The following is a 26,494-nucleotide window of genomic DNA, read 5'->3' as shown; positions in this document are numbered from 1 at the left end:
GATTTGTGCTCCCTGGGGTGAAGGAATGGGAAAGATAGCTTGAGAAGCCCTGTTCTGTCCACAGGATTTAACCCTTACTGGGGTGAAACGCTCAAGTTCACCCTCCGGGCCCCAGAGCTGGCCTTGGTCCGATTTGTAGTGAAAGATTATGATGCCATATCCTCCGATGATTTCGTGGGCCAATTCACCCTGCCCTTGTGCAGCCTAAAGCAAGGTGGGGAGAGGGCCGGAGGGCTGGGGAGGGGGAAAGGCTGAGCCAGAAGGGAGGGGAGGGCCAGGTGAGAAGATCCTGTGGCCCAGGACTCTCCTGGCCTTTTCTCCAGACAACTCGGCTCAGCACCACAATGCTTGTGCTGCTCCTTTTCCCATGGGTAGCATGAAGGGACAGGGCAGTACTGACACCTGTTGCTTTCTCCCACAGGGTACCGACACATTCACTTGTACTCTGAGGATGGAGCTTCTCTGTCTCCAGCCACACTCTTTGTCCACATTCAGATCAAAAATCAGTGAGAGGGACAGGTGACTACTTTCCCCCATCACCAGCTAAAACCCAGAACCTGCCTTCATACTTGGAACCAGAGGTGTGATTTTGAGGAAGGGGATGTTTTGGCCATCCTTCTAAGCAAAGAGAGTCTGTGGAACTGTCCTTCTGGACCCCAGCTGGTTGGAACTTCCTCCTTTCTTTCAGGTCCCACTTGGGAGATCTGGATATGAGGCTTGAGCCTGGCTGGATGCTTAGAGTGCTTCTGTGTCCTTGGGAATAAATAGGTCTCCAAGGCCATGATCTTTTGACCTAGAGTGAATTTGGGTCATTTTGACTATACTAATCCTTACTGTCTTCGGGGCTAAAGCCCTTGTCTCTTCACTCCCACAGTTGCCCAAAGCATCAAAACACTTTGATCCCAGTCTCTCCTGCCCTTTCCCCTGCTTTAGAATGGATATACTGTTCCACTCTCCCAGGGAAGTCAGGAGATGGGGAGACCCTGAAGCAATATTTTGTTTTCCTGGGGGATTCCTCAAGGGCAAGTGATATTACAGAACAATGGTATAAAGAATAAAGAGTTTAACATTTTTATCTATTTCTTTGTCACTGCATTCCTAACCCAGGAAGTTTTAATAAGTTAATTTTTTAGGTATATATAACAGCAAATGTTATTCAGAAGAAAGGAAAGTGATATTTTGTGTAGGTGCAGAAAGGGGAAATTACTAGGAGGCAAACTTCCATATATGTAATCAGCCTGTAAAGATAGACTAAGGCCAGACTATAAAGGCTCTAAATTCCAAATCGGGATTTTCTATTTTATCCTAGAAGTAACAGGGAACTGTTGAAGCTTCTTAACATAATTGGAGCTTTATAAACATCAATTTGATGGCTGTTTGGAGGTTGGATTAGAAAAGAGAGGCTGGTTGCTTTTATTAGGAAGCTATTGAAATAATCTAGGGTCAAGATGATGATGGTATGAGCATAGAGAATGAGAAATACTATACACCACTTATCAAATGATATCATGTGAGATGGAAAGGATAAGAATGAATCCTAAATTGGGAACTTGGAATGCTTTTATTCTCAAAGGTAAATGTAAGGAGGGTTTGCTGATAGGACAAGAACCCCACCCGAATTTCAGGGATGTAATTTACTAGGGAAGAATACAGTCCTGTAGTCATCAAAGGAGCATATGGCCTGAGAGTTTCAATATGGCCATTGAAGCTGGAAGCCCAAAAGTGGGGCAAAAGCCTTTAGAGCTGGGGCTCTTATCTCACGAGGCCATAAGCTTGTTTTTCTAATTATTTTGAGAATGTGTTTCAATATTATCTGTCTCCTTTAGAATGCTATATACTTTGATGCACTTAACACATGATTCTGAGAAAGGGGTCCTTAAGTATCAGACTGTCCAGGGCAACAAAAAATGTTCAGAAGCCCTGCTTTAGAAGCAGTATATGGATGTTTCCAAAAAATGTCATCAAGAAATTGAGCATTGAGGTTCAAGGTCTTTATGTTCTAAGCTAAAACAGAGGAAAAGGTCTAGCTTCTTAGATTTAAGTCCCCAGTCCCTGGCGCCATGACCTTACAATAAGGCCCTTTCAAGTCTACAACTCAGCTAATAGGGGATGAATCATGGCATCTGTTGTCACACATATCGCACTCTGCAATTTACAAAGTGCTTTCACCTTCCTTCTCTCATTTGGAGTTCACTATTCCAAAGGAAAAGAAAAATTAGACTTGCATCAGCAGTCACAGAGCTAGACTAGTTGCTAAGCGCCACTTCTCTTGACTCAGTTTCCCCCACTATACCACACTGCCTAACTTCCCTGGAAAGGTCAGTGGAGAGACTCTGCCTCCACAGAAGGTGGTGAACTTGACCACAATGGATGACGTGCAAATTAAGGGGCTACTGCAGGCGAGGAAAGCAGTCAATTGTGCTGTCCCTTTAACACTGCTGACCAAGCATCTTACAGTGTCTGGGCATCCCTGAGGCTTGGGTTTACCAAGGACAGCCTACCTGGACAGCCAGGCACTACTCCTCCCTCAAAAAACAAACCCCATTCTCCAATTGATAAATGGTCAAAGGATATGAACAGACAATTCTCAGACGAAGAAATTGAAACTATTTATAGACATATGAAAATATGCTCCAAATCATTATTAATCAGAGAAATGCAAATTAAGACAGCTCTGAGATACCACTATATACCTGTCAGATTGGCTAGAACGACAGGGAAAGATAATGCAGAATGTTGGAGGGGATGTGGGAAAACAGGGACACTGATACATTGTTGGTGGAATTGTGAATACATCTAGCCATTCTGCAGAGCAATTTGGAATATGCTCAAAAAGTTATCAAACTGTGCATACCCTTTGATCCAGCAGTGTTTCTACTGGGCTTATATCCCAAAGAGATACTAAAGAAAGGAAAGGGACCTGTATGTGCCAAAATGTTTGTGGCAGCCCTGTTTGTAGTGGCTAGAAGCTGGGAAATGAGCGGATGCCCATCAATTGGAGAATGGCTGGGTAAATTGTGGTATATGAATGTTATGGAATATTATTGTTCTGTAAGGAATGACCAGCAGGATGAATACAGAGAGGATTGGAGAGACTTACATGAACTGATGCTAAGTGAAATGAGCAGAACCAGGAGATCATTATATACCTCAACAATGATACTGTTTGAGGATGTATTCTGATGGAAGTGGATCTCTTCGATAAAGAGAGCTAATTCAGTTTCATTTGATCAAAGATGAGCAGAAGCAGCTACACCCAAAGAAAGAACACTGGGAGATGAATATAAACTGCTTGCATTTTTGTTTTTCTTCCCGGGTTATTTATACCTTCTGAATTCAATTCTCCCTGTGCAACAAGAAAACTGTTTGGTTCTGCACACGTATATTGTATCCAGGATATACTGTAACCTATTCAACATGTAAAAGATTGCTTGCCATCTAAGGGAGGGGGTGAAGGGAGGGAGGGGAAAAATCAGAACAGAAGTGAATGCAAGGGATAATGTTATAAAAAATTACCCTGGCATGAGTTCTATCAATAAAAAGTTATTTAAAAAAAAAAAAAACCAGCCTACTCCAGATCCTAGGACCTTTTAAGACCAAACTGTGAAAGCTGATCACGTGGCCACTCCCTAGCTTGGCCGTGCTTAGGCTTCAGTTCCTTCCAGAGGAGAGCCCCTTTAGGTAGTCAAGGAAGTAGAAGGTCAGGCAAGGGAACTCATTCTTGCTGGCAGCCATTCCCAGGAGCGAACTTATTCTGGGGTCTCTTTATCCTTCTTCTCACACTGAATGACCTTCGGAGACAGTAGTGGCTCCACCATGGCTGGAGAGCCAGGAAAGAGTGAGGAAAAAGCCAAATCTGCTTTGAAAAGAAGAGAAGCCAAAGCAAGTTTCCCAAACTGGCCTGGCCTTGTGGTCACAGGACTAAAGCTGGAGCTCTGCTGGCCCTTCGGCGTCGCCATGGAGAAGTATCCTGCTTGCCCCCCATTAGTGGAGGGAACCCAGCCCCACCCAACCTCACCTCCTGTTCCAATGCCACCTGATGCCGACAGGAATGCCAGTAAAGCAGAAGGGTTTCAGCTGCTTTATTAGAATTAAGGAAATTGCAATCACTCATGACCAGCCACACACAACGTCTTTTCTTTATCCCCTGCTCCTCTGAAATGGAAGCCACTTCATCAAACCTCCCCTTCCAAATGTCCTCACCCAACCCCAATGCACCAAGAAATTTGACAGCAAAAAGGTGAAGCTTCATTTCCTCCACTGGGCGCCATTCAAAGAAACCTCCTCCACGGGGAGGCAGCCTCCCCCATTATCCAGGGCCCACCTGCTTCTTTATCATCCAGTGTTCTCAGTGGCAACCCCACCTTCCCCCACCTTTGGGAGGAAAGGACACCCAAAGTCACATTTTTCAGCTCTGCCGAGTCATACAGTAGAAAGTTACAAACTCTTTTGTCTCCCTTAACATGGCTCTCAAAGGAGAACCAGACTCCCATCCATCTCCCACCCCAGCTGAGCTAGATATAAGCAGCAGGGAGTTCTAGGAGGAGACAACTCTGTCTTCTCCCTATCCCGAGGCATTACCTTTGTCAGCCCAAGTCTGGATAGCAATAACCCAGAAGGTCCATCATCCACTTGCTTTGGGATCATCATTTAGTCTACTGTGGGTAGCCTGAAGCCTTCCTGACCCAGCTCCCCTGGAAGACCACTGAAGTTTATCATTTTTTTTAATAGTTTCTCTTTTGGGAGGTATGGTCAGGATACCTCAACACCCATGAGGAAACTTCGATCTAAACTCCAGAGAGGCCTAAGCCAGAAAAAAATGGAAGGAAAAGGAAGCTGATAGCTCAGAAAAAGCAAGACTTAATTTCCCTCTTACAGACTTGAAGGGCAACCAACAATGCTTCAGTGTGTCCCACTAAACTGAAGTGGTTTGGATTGGCATTTTTATTTTTTTTAAATCTTGACCTTGGAGCAAAGCAACAGTTGCTTCTTCAGAATAGGATTTATGCAGCAAAGGGTGACAGGGAGTGAAGGAGGAGCTCTTCTCACAGGAGGCCTTCTCTCAGGTTTTTCTCAGGCAAAAGAGGGCTTTAATTGCAAGAGGCAGTGGGAGCCTACCAAACTGTATCACAGATCAGCAGTTGCATGGTGAGAGCAATCTCAAAGAAGTCTTTGGAAAAAGAATGTGTTTAAAGCCAACCTGGGTAGCAATGTATGAGGCCAGTGGGCCAGGGCATCACAAAAAAGGAGCAAAAATTCACAGAAAATCACAGGATGTTACCTGGGTCCATCAGACCGCTTTGGTTAGCACCCCCTAGGGATGTAATGGCACCATTATCCCTCAGCCTCTCCAATTACTCTAAGAGCTAGAAGGAGAACCTGGAATCACAAAGTGATTCTTCCTTCTTGGCTTAGACCCTCCAATCCCAAGGGTGGGGTAGAGGATAGGATCAAATTCCAGGAATTGGTTAACAACTCTATGCTGACTCTCCAAGACCTAGATGAAATGGCACAGCAAGCAGAAAAGGATCATGGGAATTCAAAGTCTTGGCATTTTGGTCAAATGAATGACGATGCCATTAAGGAGCAGACCAAAGAACTGCTGTTTAGGATCCCGCAACTGGTCATATGGTGCCAACAACTATATAAAGGCCTTACCCTCCACAATCCTGGAAAAAAGTCTTTCCTAAGGGAGTTAAAACATCTGAGTTTCAATTTCATGATACAGGCTAATCAAGATGAGCAAACTCATCCTCTCATCCCCTGAGAAAGCTTGAGACAACTAAAAGAACATCTTCAATCCCACAAATGCTCCCCCATCATGGCCTTGTCTGAGGTGGTTCAAAGCACGTCTAGGACAGGAAAGTATAGGACTTTCCTTTTTCATCCTAGGACAGGAAAGAACTAGGTAATTGGGCCTGTTAGTTTTTGGTGGACTTGAATTTCTGTGATAAAGGTTAAGTCTGGGATCTTGGCTTCCTGTTCCCTCCCATTTAATTTTCTATGAGAATCCTACTGTTCAATAGGCAGCTGCTTTGGTCTTGGTAGCCTTGCTTCAAGGGGCTCAAAGATCTACTATTATCCACTGGGTCCTGAAGCAGTAAGTGCTGTTTTAAAAATAATTCACATGGGGAAAAAAATGGAGCGATAGGGCTCCAAAGAGCTTTGAAAAAAACAACTCCAGTGGTGTAGAGACTCTGACCCATTCCTATCAGTCTACAGAGAGCAAGCAGGATTTCCATCAGTTCCAACAAGATTCAATTAGTCTAATCTCCAAACACATTGTGGCCAAATTCATACAAAAATACCCCCCACCAAACCCATACCTTGGAACAAACCCTTGACTCCGACAAAGATGGCTTCAGTCAATGGGACCAGAGATGGCCCGGCCTGGCTCTCCAATTGAGGTTTTACTTTCACCTGAAAGAGCCCAAAAGGTAAAAGCAGCAAGAAAACCCCTGTACATCATGTTCTTTGTCCACCACTGAGGTCGGTTTTTTCCCTTCTAGAACAAAAACAGTGAGACTATATTTAGATGAAAACAAAATTTTGCCAAACAACACTCCCTGACCTACTCCATTCAGCACCTCTGAAAAACAATTATATTGCTCTCTTTTTTTTTTTTTTTGGAAAGTCAAGGGCAATTAAAAGCATAACATACAACCCAGCATTGATATATAGGCCAAGACAAGAGCATAAAAACCCCCTTTCTTTCTTATAGCTGAGTTGCTTAATCTGTCCAAAACCAACAACATCCCTCTCCCCAGCCCCAGCTGTTCCCTGGGCCACCCCTTGGGGAAGGAACACAGAGGATACCCAGAATGGGCAGAAGGGAATGGTTAATGTGATGAGAACAGCTGGAAGGCACGGGCTCATGACTGGTGGCAGAAAGGCATTTGGGTGAGCAGCCCCATGGGCATCATCATATCCTGACAGTTGTCACTCATGCACACACGTACCCTGGGCAGCAGCTATGTGCTTCTGCTAACAGGATCGGACCCCGCTAACAGCAATGGCACTGCTGTGCACTCAGTACTGTCCCAGAAGCTACAAGGAGGTCTGAGGTCCCCTTCAAGCTGATAGTCACACTAAGCAGATCTAATATCCCACAGGAAATTTCTCCCTACAAAGGATGGCAACCACCATCCAGATAGCCCTTTAAAAAAGAATCAACAAATTAGTTTCCTAAAGAGTAGAGACTGTAATGATGGTAATGGAAGGAATAGGGAATAAGTTAAATTTCTTAATGGAACTGCCCAGGAGAGCTGTGTCCATATAACTTTCTCTCTTACCCATTTCCAATAGACTCCATGCTGCTCTTTGGGCCCAGATGGAAGCACTGGCAGCCTGAGCTTGGCTGTCACTCTACAGTCCTACCCATGGGACTCAGTTTGGGCCAGTAGGCCATCTGCCATGTTACCAACCCTGAGCATATCCATAGAATTCAGCAATGATCTGAACTTCTCTTACTTTACTTTGTTCCTATTTACATACTTCCCCCTTTCATTGGTTCTATTCCCAAAGCAGATGGGAACCAAGGGAGAGGTTGCTCACATTTGTTTCATTCTCGTCAACCCACCCCCGACAAATGTCAATGCCGATCTTCAGAGGGCAATGACTATTTGCACTAATATGCTGACTTCTGGTTCTTATTTTAAGGATTTTTGTTGGACACAGCTTTTCATTAGGGACTGAACATCCTTGTAAATCTGGAACATGAAAGATATTTAAAATATTATATATATATAATATATATATTTTTATTATTCACCCGTTAACTCCATAATATGCCAATCATGAGCTAGTTTCAGCAGTTACATTCCCTTGATCATGGCTGCATGAGGATGTAATTAATTGGAAAACAGAGACCAGAGAAGCCACCAGAAGTGACAGCCTATGCCGTTGTGATACAATTGTCAAAGTCAGTGGCTGTTTGGTGTAGCTGGTTCGGTTCTGTTCCCTCAGCTGGGGATTCTCGCTTCCATGAAAATCAGACCAACAGCGGCGGGTTCCATGTCCTGCTCTGAATTCTCAGTGGCTTTGTCCAATTTTCATTGGCAGCTGATTACTGCAACACCAGTCCAACCTAGGACATCCATTAGGAAGAGGAAAGATTAAGATGGATGTTTCCCAAAAACATGAGCTGTTCCCACTGCTATCCTGAAGATCCAAAAGAAGTTCAATTGGCACAAAACTAGCATGACTTTATGGGAGGGAAGAAACCTTCTGGGGGAACTCACCTGAGCTCTTTTTTTGAGAGGAAGGATTAACACAGATGTTATGGAACTTTTGCATTAAATCTCTTTGACAAGAAGAGAATTTTTACTCCTTAAAGAGATTTTTGTACTACATTAAAATATCAGAGAAAAGTGTTAATTCTGGCTCCTATAGCAACACTGGTCAGGAGATAAAATTCTGCAGCTGCCTTTTTAAAATGTTAACCAAACCACTCCCCCAGCAGCAGGGAGGGGCTCCTGGGGATGAGGCTTGGGGGACACCAATAATAAGGCAGAGGAAACACTCCTTCCCTCCCCAACCAAAGCAGCACCCACACAAGACAATATGAGGAGGTCAGTGCTCCTGGCAAAGTGAGGAAGCATGCCTGAGTGTAAGCAAAGTAAATGGCTATTCAGGACTCTGATGTGTGAAGGGAGCTGCATCTCCCCTGTTCTCTTTAGCACACAGACAATTGTGATAAGTATAGGTATAGTAACACTGGAGCTGCCTGTGAAGGGTAAGCCTACAATGGCTTTGCCAGAGAGAGCTCACAGGAGGAAGGGTGTCACTGCCAAGTGAGCCATTCTATCCTTCTTTTAGGGCAACTCCTTGCAGGCATACAGTACCTGGGTAGTCAATTACTCTACTTATACCCCAGCCAGCTCTATAGGCATGGTTCTGCTCGCAAGGCAGCTCTGAAAAGCTCAACTGGGCCAGCCATAAAGTCTTGGGTCCTCTGGGCTTCCTAAAATGGCCCAGAAGGCCTACCGAAGGATGAGGTGGCTCACTTGATAGCAATACCTTCCTAGTCTGAGCTCTCCCTCTTCCCCCAGAGGGATGGCCTTTACATAACATACAATTCAGGGTTGGGCTGGCATTGTTGGTCAGGACATAAGGACATTAGAAAGTCTTGATTTCCTTAGGCCCAGGAGGATATTTCATATAAAGGCCCAGAGCTCAGAAGAACCTGTGTTCCAGTTTACAGGGCTACCTACCACAAAGGAGTGAGAAGCTCAGACACTGCCAGAGATGCTTTGGCTATTGCGGGGCCTTTCTTAACCCCAGCCACTCGGAGGAGCTGGGCCCGTGGGCGCTTACCTTCTCTGCTCCCATGCTGGGGCATTTCCAATTGTAGAGATAATACTGCAGGTTGCCATCTCCAATCCCAAATTTCAGCTTCTCCAAGAATGTTTTATTTTCCATGAGATCCAGTGCGTTGAATACATCGAATCCTTTCTGTGCAGGTGGCAGAGAGAGAAGGGAAGTGAAACAAGGACAGCCAGCTAGGCCAGAATAATTATCCTACAATATTGTTTTCATCATGCCACTCAGTTCATCATCCACTGGTGGCTTCCTATGCTCTTACAGTATCAGGACCCCACTTTTTAATCTAAAATTCAAAGCCTTTAATCATCTGATCGCTCCACTTTTTGTACTTTTCACTACTTCCCCAGCAGAGCTTCTCCCCTAAAACTAATATCCTTAATGCCACAGGCACAAGGTTTGGTCATTCTGATACTTAATTACACTGTATTCCCTTTACTGGAATGAAAACCTTTCTCCTAGAAATCTGCATCCAATTTCCTTTAGAAAAGATCCCTCCTGACTCCATTTTGCCTTTACGTCCTAAAAAATTTGATATTCAATTTATGATTTTGCACTTGGTGACATGTCACTTTATAATTGTTTTTAAGCCATTTTATAACATGTATTTGGTTTCCCAAATTACATGCCCCACAAGCTCAAAGACAGGGGCTGTGTTCATTTTTTTTCTGGCAAGCACTTCCTAACAGTCCTTCACACTGGACTTGGCATACATAAAGACAAATTGAACTGGAGGATTTGTTGAGGGGACCTATTCTTAAAGAAGCCTGAGCTGCTATGCACATACTCTCATCAGAAAAAATGACTCACTAAAATAGAGACCAACCTGCCCTCACCCACGATGTGGAAGATGGTAGGAGAAACTTTATTCTCAGAGTAGGCCTGGCTATTCAGGCTCCTTGGCAGCACCTCCCATGAGAACCAAACTCACTGAAATAAATCAGGAGGGATTCAGAAAGGCTTTCAGATTGTCTGGAAAGTACTTTTCTAGTTTTTGGAGGGCTGTTTAGAAAACAGCTTCGATCCTACCTAAGGAGGGCAAGAAGATCTTGGATTATCAAGTCTCCTCTTTCTTGCCAGCAGCTACCATCCCGGAGCTCTGAGTGTCTGGCCCTGACTCTTCACCCACCCTTGCTTCTGCCAGGCCAACCCCTCACCGATTTGGCGAGGACCAGGGCGTCACTCATGAGGTCTAGAAGTGGGGTCTGGGTGTGAACGTTGTAAAAGGAGTAAGCAGCTTTCAGGCTCTTGTGGGTTGGGTGGTTCATGATGGTAGAGGGCAGAGTGTAGAAGCTCAGGAAATCCGTCACCTCACCGTTTGCGTTCTAGAAGAAGAAAATGGTCACATGTAGCAAGAGTACAAGCCTTAAGCAAAATAGATTGCCCAGAGTACCTTTGGGCCAAAGTTGGGAAGAGGAGCCAGGCCTAACTTTCTGGACATGGTCTGTGGCTTTCCCTTAGCTCTCCTAAAAGAGAGCAGGTTCTGGTCCTGAGAAATAAAAGACTCGGATGATTTCAATCAGAGCCAGGAGACACAAGGCTACATGTCTTATCTCTAATATCTCTCATGGATAATGGTCAAAGAGATTGAACGAAGAGAAAATGCTGCTAAGTGTAGGAAGCAGGTCAGACCTAGACTTAGTCTTATGGATTTAAAGGATAAATTGGGTCCCAGGCCTGAAAGAAAAAATTCTTATTTAGAACAGGAGCAATTTTTTGTGTGTGTGTGTGTGTGCCAAGGACTCTTTAGACACTTTAATGAAACCTATGAGCAATTTCTCAGAAAAATGTTTTTTAAAAACAAAATACAAACGATTACAAAGGAATCAAATGTATTAAAAGTTATTGAAATATTATAATTCAATATATCAAAATACTAAAAACCTTTGTGTTAGAATGAGCCCAATCTCTTCAAAGCTGGATCTCTATTGATCCTGGAAGCAAGTTCTCTGCCTCACAGCTATGTTGCATCAATTCAGACTTACACCACTAGGTTCAGGCCAGGACCATACCAACCTTGGGCACAAAGTGAAGCTAGCATTCATTGGCTTGCTGATGCTTTTCACCCAGGAGAGAAAAAAATTGGAATCAAGTGTCAGAATAGAAGAGCATATCCAGAATATGCTCAATACTAATAGGAAATGTTCCCTTCCTTTAGGGAAGGCTGGACACAGGTGACCAGGAAAGGATGCTGTGCCAATGGCCCTGCTAACCTAACCTTTATTCACTAAAATTCTGACAAAGAACTAAGTGGGAAAGGGGGGGAAGGGGAGAGGAAGATTTTCCCCTGCTCTAGAGATCTAGCTAAAGCTATCCCCTTTCTTGGTGTAGGTTGCAGAGTCCCTCACCTCCACCACAAAAGTATCAATGATGTTCTCCTGAGGGAAGAACCAGTGTTCCACCTCTTCCTGGCTCATGACGGGGGTCAGGTGGAACTGCTTCAAGTACTTGGTCAGGAGCTGGTGCACCACTGGAATGTCCTTCTTTTCCATGGGCCGCAACCCAGATGTTTTTGGAGTCTAAAGGGAGAAGACACAATCAGATGGACTCTCAGATTCAAAGAGGACCTAACATTAGCCTCTATCCACATCACCCAGAAATTAGATATTGCCACTTATATGTGGTGACCTTTCTTAGGGGTTTCTTGGTAAAGATAATAGAGCAGTTTCTCATTTCCTTCTCCAGCTTATCTCATCCAGACGAGGAATGGAGGCAAACAAGGCCAACTGACTTGCCAGAGTCACACAGCTAGCAAATGTCTGAGGCCAGATTTGAGCTCTTCCTGATTCCAGACCCTGGCACTCTATCCACTGTGCCACCTAGCTGACCTACAAGTAGTATATACAGTTGATGGGAAAGATGCCACATTCCCCTCAGATCTAAGTCCTTCCATAATTGCTTTCCTTGGGACAACTCCTGGCAGAATGAAAAGGTAGAAGCAAATGCTGTACTTCAGCATGTCTTTTGGGCCCTGGGCTATAACCATGGTTAGGTTCATCCACATGAAAACAATTTGGTAGAGTTAACTTTCTCTCACCATTCTCACCAACAGCCTGATACAACTTGTTTTCCTCAAGACAATAAATTACTTAAAAAAAATCCTAAAACACAAGGTTTGCAAAGATGAATGTCGAAAACTATCTCTGAGTATATTTGGAAAAATAAAATTCTATCAAAAAACAAAACAAAACCTTATCCTCATTGAAGATGCAGCATGGCACTGTGGAGAAAAAGCTGGGTTGGAGTCAAAAAGACTGGACCCCAGTCTGCCCACCCCTTGGCTATATGGCCTTGGACAAGTCAATCTCTCTAACTTTGGGCAGCTCTCTGAGACTAGAAGAGTTTTAGAGAAAATATTAATTTGCATCAGGAAAAGGAGGCTGCCTATTGGGAACTCCCTTTTCAAATGAAACCACAGCTCCAAACCAATTCTGTCCCCTAGGCTTGGAAATTCCCTGCTACCTTGGACCTAACTGACTTGGGAATGCCCAGATTTAGGCTGGCATTTGTACAAAGATACCTAAAATCATGTGGAGGACAAGGATACAGGATAACAATAGTGGCATTTCAAAGAGACAAAAAAAAAGAGCAACTTTTCTGAGTAACATACTCTTCCTTATTGGCTCCCGGAACCAGTGCCTGTTTGGTAGAACTATGGAAACCTTGCACTAAAAGAGAGGGAAGGAAAAACACATCAAGAAGGCCACCAAAGTAAATCTTCAGACAGAGGAAGTGTGCTGGGAACCTGTGTTGCAACTCGTCCTTAGGACAGGATATCAAGAGACTTGTTAAGGGGACTCCCTTGACAGGTACCTGATAATGTAGGCCCGTTGTTCTATGGCTCACAGTATAGTGCACATTCAAAGATACTTATTGATTGAACACTGAGTAGAAATTTTCTGGAGCTAAGATGGGGTTTTGAAACATCACCTCTTTCTAGAATTCAATGGCACTGGTCTCATTTTGCAAAATCAAAACAAAAAAAATTAAAGCAATTCTCAAACTCACATAGAAAACCTGGACTCTAGATCTGGTCTTTGCTACTAACTTAGGCAAGTAGCTTCTACAAAATCACTAGCTGTACCCTGTTTGGAGTGGCTAGAAGTTGGAAAATGAATGGATGCCCATCAATTGGAGAATGGTTGAGTAAATTGTGGTATAGGAATGTTATGGAATATTATTGTTCTGTAAGAAATGACCAGCAGGATGCATACAGAGAGGACTGGCGAGACTTACATGAACTGATGCTCAGTGAAATGAGCAGAACCAGGAGATCATTATATACCTCAACAATGACACTGTTTGAGGATGTATTCTGATGGAAGTTCTCTTCAATAAAGAGAGCTAATTCAGTTTCAATTGATCAAAGATGGGCAGAAGCAACTACACCCAAAGAAAGAACACTGGGAGATGAATATAAACTGCTTGCATTTTTGTTTTTCTTCCCAGATTATTTATACCTTCTGAATTCAATTCTCCCTGTGCAACAAGAAAACTGTTCGGTTCTGCACACGTATATTGTATCCAGGATATACTGTAACCTATTCAACATGTAAAGGATTGCTTGCCATCTGGGGGAGGGGGTGGAGGAAGGGAAGGGAAAAATCGGAACAGAAGTGAATGCAAGGGATAATGTTGTAAAAAATTACCCTAGCATGTGTTCTATCAATAAAAAGTTATTTAAAAAAAAAAATCACTAGCTGTAAAATGAGAAGCCTGAATTAAATGTTTTCCAAGATGCCCTTCAGTTCTATAATTCAATAATCCTTGAAAACTGACTGGTCATCCCATCCTCCCACCCCCAGAAGAAAAAGCAGAAACAACATCTAGGGATTTAGACATCTATTGCAAATTCTGTTCATGAGCCTAAGAAGACGGCATTTAATTCATAAGTAGTTTGCTCAGTACATAGGGAGCAATGTTATATAGGTAGCAAGTAATGTAAAATACAATTATTTGGAAATGCACTATTGTACATACGAATTCTATGGCAATAGAGTTACCTACCAGTTTCTCCATCTTTTGTAAAAGAGAGGAGGTTGGGCTACTTGAGCACAAAAGTTCTTTCTACTTCTAACATTTTCAGGACCTAGTTATTCTCTACTTAGGTTAATATAAAAAAGAAGTAGTGTTCTCTAGATACATGGCACCTGATAGCAGAGCTTCTCTGCCCCCGGGAGAAGTTGGCTTCCCATCACAGCTAGCATGGCCATTTCCTTACCGTCATGATGACTGAATGCCACCTACCTCTGGGAGGCGGTACAGCTTCATGGTGCGCTGCATGGTCATGTTCCTACTCAAATGTGAAAATTTCACTTCAATCAACTTCCGTGGGTTAAGAGACCGGTGCCAGTACCTGTGGAGACACAGGATTACTATCCTTAGGAGGTGCTGCCCAACTTAGAAGACTAGGGCATGTAAGTCTCTAGGTGGCCAGAAGATGGCAGGACAGACCCATATTCAACTTTAACGGGGACACAAACATTTTCCAAGGACTGAAGAACAGAGTCAGGCTTCCGATCCTCAGATGGCTGTGCCACAGGCCATGAAATATACAACACTTTTTTCTCTCCCCTCTTAAAAGAAGACTAAAGCTCAAAAGACAACCCTCTTGTCTCTCTACAGCAAATAAATGAGAAGAGAGCTAACATTCTTTTTCCTGGAATTTGGGGCCATGTCAACAAAAAGGCAATAATTTGTTGCAATATTATTTCTACTTAATGCCACTGAATTTATCTAGAGATTTTGCTTTAAAAACATATCTTTTATTTCAATTTAGTAAGGGAATACTGGATTCCCAATAAGGGAATCAAACCCAAGGTTCTCTTTTCATTTTAGAGAATGGTTCCAAGTCAATCAGCAATTTAGGGACATGGAAGGCACTAGAACCTAGGTTTTGTGAGTCCCAGTTTAGGGTCAGCACTGATGGAGCCTAGAGAAAAAGAGAAAATCTTTGAGGTCACAATTCAAATACTCATCAGAACTATTCCCAGCACTGAGCACGGTGGGATTTTACCTGCAAGTGCCAACAGGTTTGGGTAGTACGACTCCAGCAGTGTAAACAGCCTGGAAGATACCCTCCAAGTGGACTCTTCGAGTTATCTCTCTAATCAGCACGGGTGCCACCCGCTTGGAACGCAATTTCTTGTGGACACACAGAAAGTTGATCTCTACCATCTTCTTCTCTCTGGAGTAGGAAGGAGAGACCAAGTTCTTGAGGGAAATCAGAGGCCCTTTTGGCAGAAATATTTTCCCCCACTCTGCTTTTATTAATAGATATATTTAATATTGATTAAGAACTGCTACTATGTTTGGGTGGAAGTGAGGAGCCAGCTTATTGGATCTGATTTTATTTCAGATTTACCTTCCTTCACTTCCAAGGATCACAACATCTACTTCCCTGACTGGTTATACTGTTGTCTTCCACAGAGTTCCCTGGCCATGTTAATTCAAAATTTAGGGATGTGTTCTTTGAAGGGAAGCTAAGGGAAGAGAAATTGAAGATGAATTCTATCCATGTGGAAAAAAAGAATAATGGGGAAGCTAAGCTGTCTGATTTCCATGGTCAATAATAATGATAATAACTAGCATTTATATACCATGATGAGGTTTGCAAAACACTTTATATATCATCACCATATCTGTGACCTTGGAAGTCACTTGGGCTTGCATGGAGTCCAGTGTCCTCATCTATAAAATGAAGGTGTTAGATTAGATCACCTCTCAGTACCTTCCCAGTTCTAATGAATAACACGATGACCATCAACAATCACACCAGAGAGGTCAGATAGTGCTGGGAATAAAGTCTAAGAGTTCAAACTTCAATTTTTTAGTGATCCATACCTGGAATATGGTTTTGGGATTCACTTTCTCTTTCTAAATTAGTACAAATGAGAATTTGTGGCTAGGTCAGGAACTTAAAGAAGTTGCCTATATTCCTGCATGCACCTTAGCTGGGTACTTTGCAGGATGCTTCTAGCCACAAATGACAATAACAGCAGCATCTCAGAGTACAGCAGGAGGTTCTTGTTATGGAAATATCTCTAAGTTTAGACATCACCTCTCTCTCCACCCCCAGTGTTTCTCTAAGGCAGCAGTAAAACGTACGTGTCATAGATATGGATGCTTGCAGGAATGGCACTGATGAAGCCCACCAATTTCTTGCTTGAGATGACTCGGACTCCACAGTGCCACTGGGGGAGCCATCCTGGGGGACGAAGAGCCCTAGAAGTAGAAGAGAAGACCTTAGTGGTCTGTGCCATGACTCATCCCACAATTCTATGTCCAGGGGCTGCTTCTCTTTAAGACAAAATTCTCTCATTGCAACTGAATATGAGAGAGCCTCTTCTGCCAGGTTATCTTTCTTGGCTTTGAGAGTCACCTAGAAGAAATTATCCAATTCTTTCTCACCTACTCTGCCAGTTATATCCTCTACTGACCACAACACAATAAATATTAAAATCAATAAAGAGCTTTTGCAGAAAGGCTTCACATTTAAATGAGATGAAATAATTTAATCCTAAAAAATCCTTAAAAAGTAAGTCATAGAAGCAACAGATCATTATAGCAAAATGCCAAAACTTGAGGATGCAGCCTCCCATTTCAAAACAAATGAACAAAGGTTCCTTTCAGTGTTTTTAGTGACCAACAATTCCCTCTGGCTAGTGGCTAGCCCTCAATTTTCTTGTTGTTGTTTTAAACAAAAGTTAATTTTTGAAAATTAAAAGTTAAATTTAAGGAAACATAAAAAGCATAAGAAACATTTAGCAAATAAAGCATTTTCAAGCAAACAAAGGCTGAGATATCAAGAGGCATCTTCCTTCATATCCTGAAACACTACAGTGTTCTGGGGCCTGCTTCTTAGACCCCTTTTTAATGCTCTGATGCTTCCCTCTCACTTTCTTCAATGGTTAGTCTAGGCCAGGGGTCCTCAAACTACGCTGGCGGGCCAGATATAGCAGCTGAGGACAGTTATCCCCCTCACCCAGGGCTATGAAGTTTCTTTATTTAAAGGCCCACAAAACAAAGTTTTTGCTTTTACTATAGTCCGGCCCTCCAACAGTCTGAGGGACAGTGAACTGGCCCCCTATTTAAAAAATTTGAGGACCCCTGACTCTAGACCCTGCTCAACAAGACTCTGCTAATTAAGTAAATGCTATAAGGTCCCCATTTTCATATAACTAAGGATGCTGCCTCCTTAGAGGAGTCGGAGGGGAGAATTCCCTTCACTTTCTTCAAAATGGTTTTCCCACTTATTCCCTCTTTAACAGAACCAAGGATACAGGTGAGGTACACAAAGTTTACCTTCTTCTAAGATTCACTGTCCATTATGACAGCTTTTATGACTCTTACAATTTGTCAACAGTCCATTCAAGATTTAAGTTTGTCCTCTTTAACTCAGGGTTGGGGTAGGCAGGCATTAGAAATCAAAAATTATACTGTATTTCTTTCTATTTAATTTGTTATTCTGAAGTGTACAGCACTTCCTGGTGTCTAAAATCTACCAACTTCCCACTCTACCTGCCATAAGAAAGCATTCAAGACTCACCACAAAAGGAATTCTGGTGAGTAATCAAATCGGAACATGTTGTCATCATCTTCCACATAATTCTCATTCAGGAGAGTGTACAGTTCTTTAAGCTGAAGAAAAACAAGGGGATCTATTAAAAAGCTATTTTTGCTATAAAAGGGACAGGCTTGAGAACTGCTTGGCCTCCTTTTATTTGTACAAGACTTAACACTCAAATACGAAGATGAAGTTCTGAACTCTTTCCCCCAAGTTTGGCAGAGACTCTAGAAGTACACGCTGTAATTACAAAGCTGAGGAACACAGGAATATAGCTGTGTGCTTAAAACATATTACTGATAGAGTAAGAACACCATTAAACTCATGTTGAACCTACTATAACAAAAGAGATTTGTGAGTACTCCCATTTAATATGTGTAAATGTTTTAGGGAAAACTAATTCTTGGAGAATGATTTAAAAAAGAAATGTTCTGGATGCTGAATGAAGTTAGCAGAACCAGGAAAACACTATACACAATAACAACAACATTATGCAATGATCATCTATGATAGACTTAGCTCTTCTCAGAAATGCAATGATCTAAGACAATTCCAAGGAACTCATGATAGAAAATATTATCCACATCCAGAGCAAGAACTATAGTCTGAATGCAGATAGAAAAGGATAGAAAAAGTTTCTTTCTCATGATTTTTCCCTTTTGTTCTGAATCTTCTTTCACAAAAATGTGGAAATAGGTTTAACATTATTATTATTATTGTACATGTATAACTACATCAGATTGCTTGCTATTTTGGGGACAGGGAATAAAAAGGAGGGGAAGAGAGATTTGGAACTGAAAATCTTACAAAGATGAATGTTGCAAACTACCTTTATATATAAATGGAAGGTGTTTTTTTTTTAAGGTGGGCATTAAAAATATATATATATATATAAAAAGAATGTTCTAAATAAAATCACAAATAATTCCCTTTATGTCCCGATTTCTAGTCTTTGGTCCCCTGAAATCTTTTGGCCCAACCTGACACCTTGTGAAGTCTTCACTTAGTTACCAAGAGATCTGAATTTGGCATTAAAATCCGGAAATGCAAAACAGTCTCTACCATTATTTCCAAAGATCTGAGTAGTGATGCCTCAGTGGAACAGATTTGCTGCTTTGGGAAATCTAGGGTAAAATGAGAGCAGAGGGAAACCTTCATAAAATAATCAGTCAGGTACAAACTAAGAGGACAAGGGGGGAAAAAAGCATTTGAATGAAGCAGCAGAGGAAGATGGCCTTCAACTGTCAGAAAAATCAAAACAAATTCACAAGGAGTGTTAGAAACTCTCTGTGCAAAGTATAAAATCTACTTTGAATCTCAAGTTTATTTGCTTCATTTGTGAAAAGGGAGAAACCTTAAGTAAAAGCAGTTTCCAGATGGTTCTCAGGTGGAGTGAGATTTAGGTGCTAAATATTTGCTAAGTGGATAGCTAGGAGCCAGTTAGCTGGGTCTAGGGCTTACTTACCACACCTCGGTCCCCTAGGTCCAAAGCATCCCAGGTGAAGCCCTGGGGCAAGGTATAGGGCTCTTGACGGATGTTGTCTTTGTCAGGTTCCACGGGACCATGGGTATTCACCACTTCTCCTACAAGAAGAAAATGGAGATAAGTCTTTCTTCCTTTGTTCTAATACATTGAGTCCCTTAGGCCTCCTGGGGCAGTAGAAAAAAGGTCTCAGCTCATAATCAGCTAAAGTAAATCACTTGTGTTCCTGATCCAGGAGCACACAGTGTATCCCTGGAGCAGTAGTCAACTTCCATAGCTATTCCTGGTCTGGAGGTTGTCATGCCTTTACCTCAGGACAATTACTAGGAAGCAAGATGGGTGAATTTTTGAAATCCTTTAAAAATGTCTCTTTAGTAACCAAATAATAAATATTTGTCTCCAAAAACTTGGCATTTTCTCTCTTACCAATTGAGAGACTGCTCCTATCCTTCTATCCAACCTACCACTCCGGGAAGATATAGAAAAAATTCATTTCAATAAGGCTGTTTTTGTGTAAAGAGCTACAATGGCTTGTACGGAGGGCACTTTCCTGGATCAAACCATTTTTCTTTAGGCGCCAGGCTCAAAGTTCTTGATGGCAGCTCTGGCTTTCAGAGATTTTAATTAGTCTGCCAATTTAGGGCCCTTCATTGTTCATAGGGTTCCCTCAAAAGTGGCCTTCCTATTGAGACAGTTACTTCTCAAAAGTGCCCTTGCTCTTCCAAGAAGTGATTTTCCTGGGCAGAGATACTACTGGCACTACATCTGAATCGTAATGCTAACATTTATTTTAAGCGTGTTTAGGAAGTACAAAAACCCAAAGCTTTAGGTTCTCTACCCAGACTTGCTCCTAGATGAACTCTAGTAAATCAATCAATTCATTATGTATTTTGGTAAACCAGATACTTTATCATCACCCTTGAAAATTGCGATTAAAAAAAAAGTTTTGAGGTCTATATATTCTTTCCCGACAAAGAAGTTATAAAAAAGTTCTTCATGTCACTTCCCTGCTTAAGAACCCAGAGAAACACCTATGGTCAACTGTTTCCAAACTAAACTCCTCTTCCAGGCATTACAAAGAACAACTCCTGAGTCTCTCAATATTTTATGGTAACTACTTTCCTTCCCCCCCACCCCCCATCTCCAACTTCTCATGTTGAATTATTATATTAGCTAATGATGATCCCTTTTTGCTTGTTTGTTCCTAAAACCTGAAAAGTTCTTCTGTTTCTTTTTACTGACTTTGGCATAAAACCTGACAATTTATAATAAGCTAGCCTTCTTGATCATGGGCTGCCCTAATCCTCAAAAACCCTACTAACCTTCTTTGTTTCCCTAGGCCTGACCCGTTGTTTAAGAACCTTTGAAGCAAGTCAGCCTCTCCAAGGGGTGTTGTATAGAATCTGTGGAGGAGAAAGATGAAGAGCAGAGGAGGAACTATGAATCTGTTGCTGTAGTACTTGGTCATGGAACCAACAAATTCTCCACAAATTCAAAATTAATCAAAGGACTTTACATTTTTTAAAAAGGGGGGAGTTTAGATAAGGAGATTGCTTTTATATATATATCACTTAAATTAGATAGGGAAGAGGATAAGGTAATAAACATTTACATAATGTTTACTATGTGCCAAGTACTGTACTAAGAGTTTTACAGATATTATTTCATTTGATATTTAAATAGTATAGAGCCCAGCTTCTTAAATTGTGGTTTTTGACCCCATATGGGGTCTCATAATTGAATGTGACAGTCATGACATTTATTTATTATCAGTAAAAAGTGGATTTGCATACCTATTTTATATAATCTATATGCCTGGAGTCTCACAAAAATTTCTCAAGTGAAAAGGGATCACAAATGGAAAAAGTTTAAACAGCCCCGCTATAGATTGTAGTCACAAAGGAAGACTATCAGCTGGAACACCTAAAAATTCCTAAGAGAACCAAGAACTCAGTAGTAAAAACCATAGCTTTCAATTTCTATGTACAAAAGCCCAAAGTTTAAGCAACAAACAAGAGGTACTAGAGGTCATAAGTGGCAGATACATGTGACTTGGGAAAAATTCATGACTGAACTATGTTTTTTTGCATGGGTATAACTTATTTAAAAACAAAAAACCCAAAATGTAGAATACAAAGAGAAGTGAATTCAATTATAAGTTAAACCTAGCCATGTGAAGAATACAGGAAGCAGTGGGGAGAAACAAGAAGAAAATATTGTGGGGAAAGTCAAAGAAGAGAAAAATTAAAATAATTCTGTCACTGGAACATATACTATAGATTCAAGCTTTTTAAACTGAGGTTTTCAACCCTATTTGGGTTCTTGTAACTGAATGTGAGGGTTGTGATTTATTATCAGTAAATGTTTGTTTTACATACCTAGGCCATGTAAAAATTTCTCAGTTAAAAAGAGGTTTCGAGCAAAAAAAATTTAAGAAGCCTTGCTATAGACTGCCTACACAAAAAAAGAAAATACTTGAGTTTAGGAAATAGATCAAAATAATGGCACATAGGCATGATATAATAGTGATGAGGCAATTATCTAGACATCTGTTGAAGCACTTGTGAGCTCTCTAACTTCCCCCACACCAGGGGAAAAAAAAAAAAAAAAAGAGCTAATAACTTCTTGATTTGTCTTCATGATAATTTCATCCTTCAAAAGGTATAGGAGCCAACAAGCATCCCGGATCTGATTCTGATTCTGGGGTGGAAGTTATGGAAACTCTAGAATTTATGACAGAGAAGAGTAAGTCTGGGTAAAGTCTGATATGTAACTTAAGATTTTAGGAAAGCAGATTTCAAATTATTCAAAATAAAAACAGGTAACATTCCCTAGACAAAAATGTTCGATAATCCCAGGAGGGATCAGAGATGTTCACGAATGAAGTTCTGAACACACAAAAGGAAAAATAGGGTATGTCTAAAGAGATTGACATGGCTGCACAGAAACTTACCAAGCAATTTAGATTTGAATAATAGCAACTAAGAAATGGCACAGTCTTATACATAGCCAGCATGAGAAATGAGGAATAACAAAAGGTTTCTGGTTTTGGTTTTTTTTTTTAAATGCTATAATCAGTGAAAAAGGAATATCATGGAGGGAAAATGATCTTTTCTTGGGATAGATGAGACTAGAGAAAAAAAAAAAGTTGTTCAATTCTTAGTTTTTTTTTTATTCCTGTACAGAAAAATGATCCTTACATTTAAGGTGACAGAACAAAAATCACAGGGAGTTGGTAACTAAAATGAGGAAAGAGACAATAAAGAAGTACCTAGATACTCTTGATGAATTCAAGTCATCTGGCTCAGATGAACAACATCTTTGGGTCCAGAAATAATTTGCAGATGTAATTGCTATCTACTATTGGTAATATATGAGAGATCATAGAAAATGAGAGAGGTACCACAAGATTGGAGAAAGGCAATGTCCAATTTTCAAAAAAGCCTATAAAATAGAGTCAGTGAGCTTGGCTTCAATTCCTAAGAAAATTTAAGAATGGCTTATTATAGGGGAAGCAGTAGCAAAGAGCCTTTCTAGCTTCATCAAGAACTGGTCATAACAGACTTAACCTTTGTATTGTCACTGATCTCTGATGACTTTGGAGGAGTCAAATTGAAGACTTTGTGTAGCTCTGCCTCACTCAAATCAAATTCATGTGCATGTTAAAACATCATCCTCATGATGTCATTGGTCCTCTTCCAAAGGAAAGATGAACAACAATAACAAAAACAATACACCATACCAACCTTAATACTTTTTCTTTCAGGATTGCAAAACTAGCTGATGAGAATGCTGTGAAATACAACTTACCTAGATTTTTAGCCAACCTCATTCTATTCTTATGGAGATGCAGAATTATGGATTAAATACAATGAGATGGATTCAAAACTGGTTGGATGCCACTCTCAAATTATACTTGTCAGTGGTTCAATGTTAGCACTGCAAAATTCCCCAAAGAGTTGTGTTTGGCCCCATGCCTTTGTGTGTGTGCTTATTTTATTTTAATTTCCTTTTTTTTTTTTTTAATTGAACTAAATACAAAATAAGAAAAAACAGGATAGAAAAAGACAGAAAAGGAAAATAAATAAAATACTATCATGTGCTCAAGAGAACATCAGGGATGATTCAAAATATATAACAATAAATTTTCATTTCAAGAAAGCATATATAATAAAAGATTATATTCATCAGTATCCATTTTCCTTTGTTTCCAGGTTATTCTTTTGTTCTCTGCTGTATACTTTTTACTTTATTCTCTTTTTCTCCCTTTATTTCTGCCTCCCCTCCCCCCCATTCGAAGCAGGCTACAATTAAGCACAGATATATATATATATATATATATATAGACACACACACGTATATATATAATTTATATACATATTCATATCCATCCATGTACCCACATATATACATATATTTACATACATACATATATACTCACATATACTCAGACATACACATATATTTACATATATATTTACCCATGTGTGAACATGCATCTAAAACAATATTAATAATGGATCCATATTTTTTAAAACATTTTTAAAATAATAACTTGGATAAAGACAAAGGCTGTATACTCAGCAGATTTGTAGATAACATAAAGCTGGGAGAAGTAGCCAAAACAATGGATAACAGAATCAAGAAACAACAGGACTGTGTCAAGGTAGAGCAGAGAACTGAAAAACCAGGGCAAACAAAAACAGGTTGTATTTAACCCTTTGATCATAGTTTGCCTACCTCTGAAGTAAATTATTGTGTTAAATTTAATAAAATGAAATCCAAAGTTTTGTACTTGGAGAGAAAAAGTAATATTCCGAGTATAAGATGGAGAAGATACAATTTTTGATAGCATTTATTATAAAAAAGACAAGGATTTTAGTGGATTATAAACTCAGTATGGGGCAGCTAGATGGCAAAGTGGAGAGAGTGATAGGCCTAGAATTCAAAATCCAGTCTTAGACACTTACTGTTCGACTCTGGGTAAGTTGCTTAACTCTGTCTCAGTTTCCTCATCTGTAAATTAAGCTAGAGAAATAAATGACAAATCACTCCACTATCTTTGCCAACAAAACCCCAGACAGGGGCACTAAGAGTTGAATATGACTAAAACTTAATAACAGCAAAGTTTAGTGTGTCAACCACCTGATGTAGCAATCAAAAAAGAAACTATGAATACAGTAATGCGCTACATTAAGATGGGATATACAGACCTCTCTGGGACAGTAGAGGGAGGGACTATGAAGTTCTGTGATCATACCTAGAAAATGCAGTTTGTCAAAGATCTCTTGAAAAAACTAATGAAGAAGGATCTTGTTAAGCTGGCCACCATTGCAATTATTTACTTGAAATACTCTATCTTAAAGAAGAGATGGACTGCAACAACGACCACCCAACCTTTCTCCCTTGCACTTCTCAGTGGAGCTATTTCCACAGGAGTCATTGACAAGAATCCAGAATATTTCTCTGGAGAGGAATAAAAAGAGTTAGTGCTCCGAGGCTTTCTGAGACTATGTGCAATAGAGCCACTATGTATACAGGGCAGCAAGAGCCTGAGTTATTGTAGTTCATGCTTTCAGATCTATGAGGAAATCCCTCTGGTGGCCAAGTAATAAAGTGTCCAAGTGAGCAATGAAGATAACCAGCACAAGAGAGAGGAAAGTTCTCTCTGTTTGAGATAGAAATTTAAACAGTTCTATTGGGTCTGGATGAATGCCCTGGACCTGGACCTTAATACCAAGGAGAAAACTACTGAGGAGGCTAACTAGGCCTTTGAGTATAACATGAAGATTTTTCAACAAAGTACAAGAATTCCAGGATGAAGAGCACCTAGTACATGATGAGAAAGTAGATGTAATCAAGTGCCCCTACTATCTGCTAAACACTGTGCCTATGAAGTTAATGTTTGCCCTTTCAAAACTATTAGCCATATTGTAGCAGCCTAACCTTCAACTCATTCTTGATGCTGCCATGGTTCTGGCTATTGGACTTCATGTGAACCAGTTTCTAACCTTGAAAGTCTCCAAGGATGACTTCAGTCTAATTCTCCTCTAACCCTCCTGTGCCCTATGTAAACTATGGCTACAGATAACTTCTTTTCCTTTTTTTTTAATTTAAAGCTTAGTTTGAAAAAAGCCATCAATAAAAACCAGATGTGAAAATCAATACCAAACAAACTGTTCTCTGCAATATGAGTTTGTAATTTATACTAAAAGTAGGGTTGAACTGTCCCAGCAACAGACAATCCCAGAGCTTAAACTCAGAAACTGGGAACTCTCAGAAGCAGAGCTTAGATATAAAAATGTCAGCACTAATTGAGGAGATGCTTCACTCAGAATAGGAAGGAAGGGAGATAGAGGATGGGGGGGTGGGGGGAGGGAAGAGAGAAATAGAGATAGAGAAAAAGGGAATCCCTCCCTCTTTAAAGGTCCTAGGGAAGGGAAAATTCTGCCCTGTGAGTCTGGGAACCCTAAATAGCTAATGGTATAGGTCAGGTTTTTGTATTGTTAGATAAGTTATCTAGGTCTGTATGCCAAAGAGATTTAAAAAAAAGTGAAAAAGACCTATATGTATAAAAATATTTACAGCAGCTTCTTTTTGTTATGGCAAAGCTGCTACAGCATGTTCACCATTTAAACACCAAAAGCAGAGCTATGAGTCCTGGTAGGATCACAGCTTTTGGTGCTGGGCCTGGGATGCTGAGGAATGGAATGTTAGTTTGGCTACTTCCTTTGGCAACCCAAGCTTTATTGTCCCTCCTAGGTAGGACAACACTTCATATGAATATCAAAGTATCCAATTTTGTACTTTTTTTTTTTTTCTGAAGCAAATGGGGTAAAGTGACTTGCCCAGGATCACACAGCTAAGTTAAGTGTCTGAGATCAGATTTGAACTCAGGTCCTCCTAATTTCAGGGCTTGTGCTCTATCCACTGGGCCACCTAGCCATCCCAAAGCTTTTATTTTTAAAAAGCCCTAAGATGTGTCTCTTGATTTTTCCCTCTCAGCACCCACATGCTTGTCAGACTGCTTCATACTTTCTTGAGTGATTTTATATGGATATGATAGGTTTGGTCACCTCTGCTCTGATGTCATGTCCTCAATAGGAATGAGCTGGTTTCTGTTT

At 40.8% G+C, this 26,494-nt stretch overlaps 2 protein-coding genes across 2 annotated transcripts in view; one reads left to right on the top strand and one right to left on the bottom strand.

Annotated features, from left to right (window-relative positions):
* PLCD3 (phospholipase C delta 3) overlaps positions 1-1,079 on the top strand; it is a 31,493-nt gene extending 30,414 nt beyond the window's left edge. The window contains exons 15-16 of the mRNA XM_051994875.1: positions 65-214; positions 422-1,079. Coding sequence (XP_051850835.1) covers positions 65-214; positions 422-510 — 239 coding nt within the window. The 3' untranslated portion in view covers positions 511-1,079. The remainder of the gene's footprint in view (positions 1-64; positions 215-421) is intronic.
* A 2,987-nt stretch (positions 1,080-4,066) lies between these two features.
* NMT1 (N-myristoyltransferase 1) overlaps positions 4,067-26,494 on the bottom strand; it is a 57,049-nt gene continuing 34,621 nt past the window's right edge. The window contains exons 4-12 of the mRNA XM_051994870.1: positions 19,353-19,471; positions 17,870-17,961; positions 16,429-16,545; positions 15,338-15,508; positions 14,569-14,677; positions 11,670-11,840; positions 10,479-10,646; positions 9,316-9,453; positions 4,067-8,086 (exon numbers count right to left, since the gene is read on the bottom strand). Of these exons, the coding sequence (XP_051850830.1) occupies positions 8,066-8,086; positions 9,316-9,453; positions 10,479-10,646; positions 11,670-11,840; positions 14,569-14,677; positions 15,338-15,508; positions 16,429-16,545; positions 17,870-17,961; positions 19,353-19,471 (1,106 nt within the window). The 3' untranslated portion in view covers positions 4,067-8,065. The remainder of the gene's footprint in view (positions 8,087-9,315; positions 9,454-10,478; positions 10,647-11,669; positions 11,841-14,568; positions 14,678-15,337; positions 15,509-16,428; positions 16,546-17,869; positions 17,962-19,352; positions 19,472-26,494) is intronic.

Source organism: Antechinus flavipes, chromosome 4, assembly GCF_016432865.1.
Source record: "Antechinus flavipes isolate AdamAnt ecotype Samford, QLD, Australia chromosome 4, AdamAnt_v2, whole genome shotgun sequence".
Taxonomy (NCBI): domain Eukaryota; kingdom Metazoa; phylum Chordata; class Mammalia; order Dasyuromorphia; family Dasyuridae; genus Antechinus; species Antechinus flavipes.
Note: the sequence above shows the minus strand (reverse complement) of the source record. Positions and strands in the feature narration are given on the sequence as shown.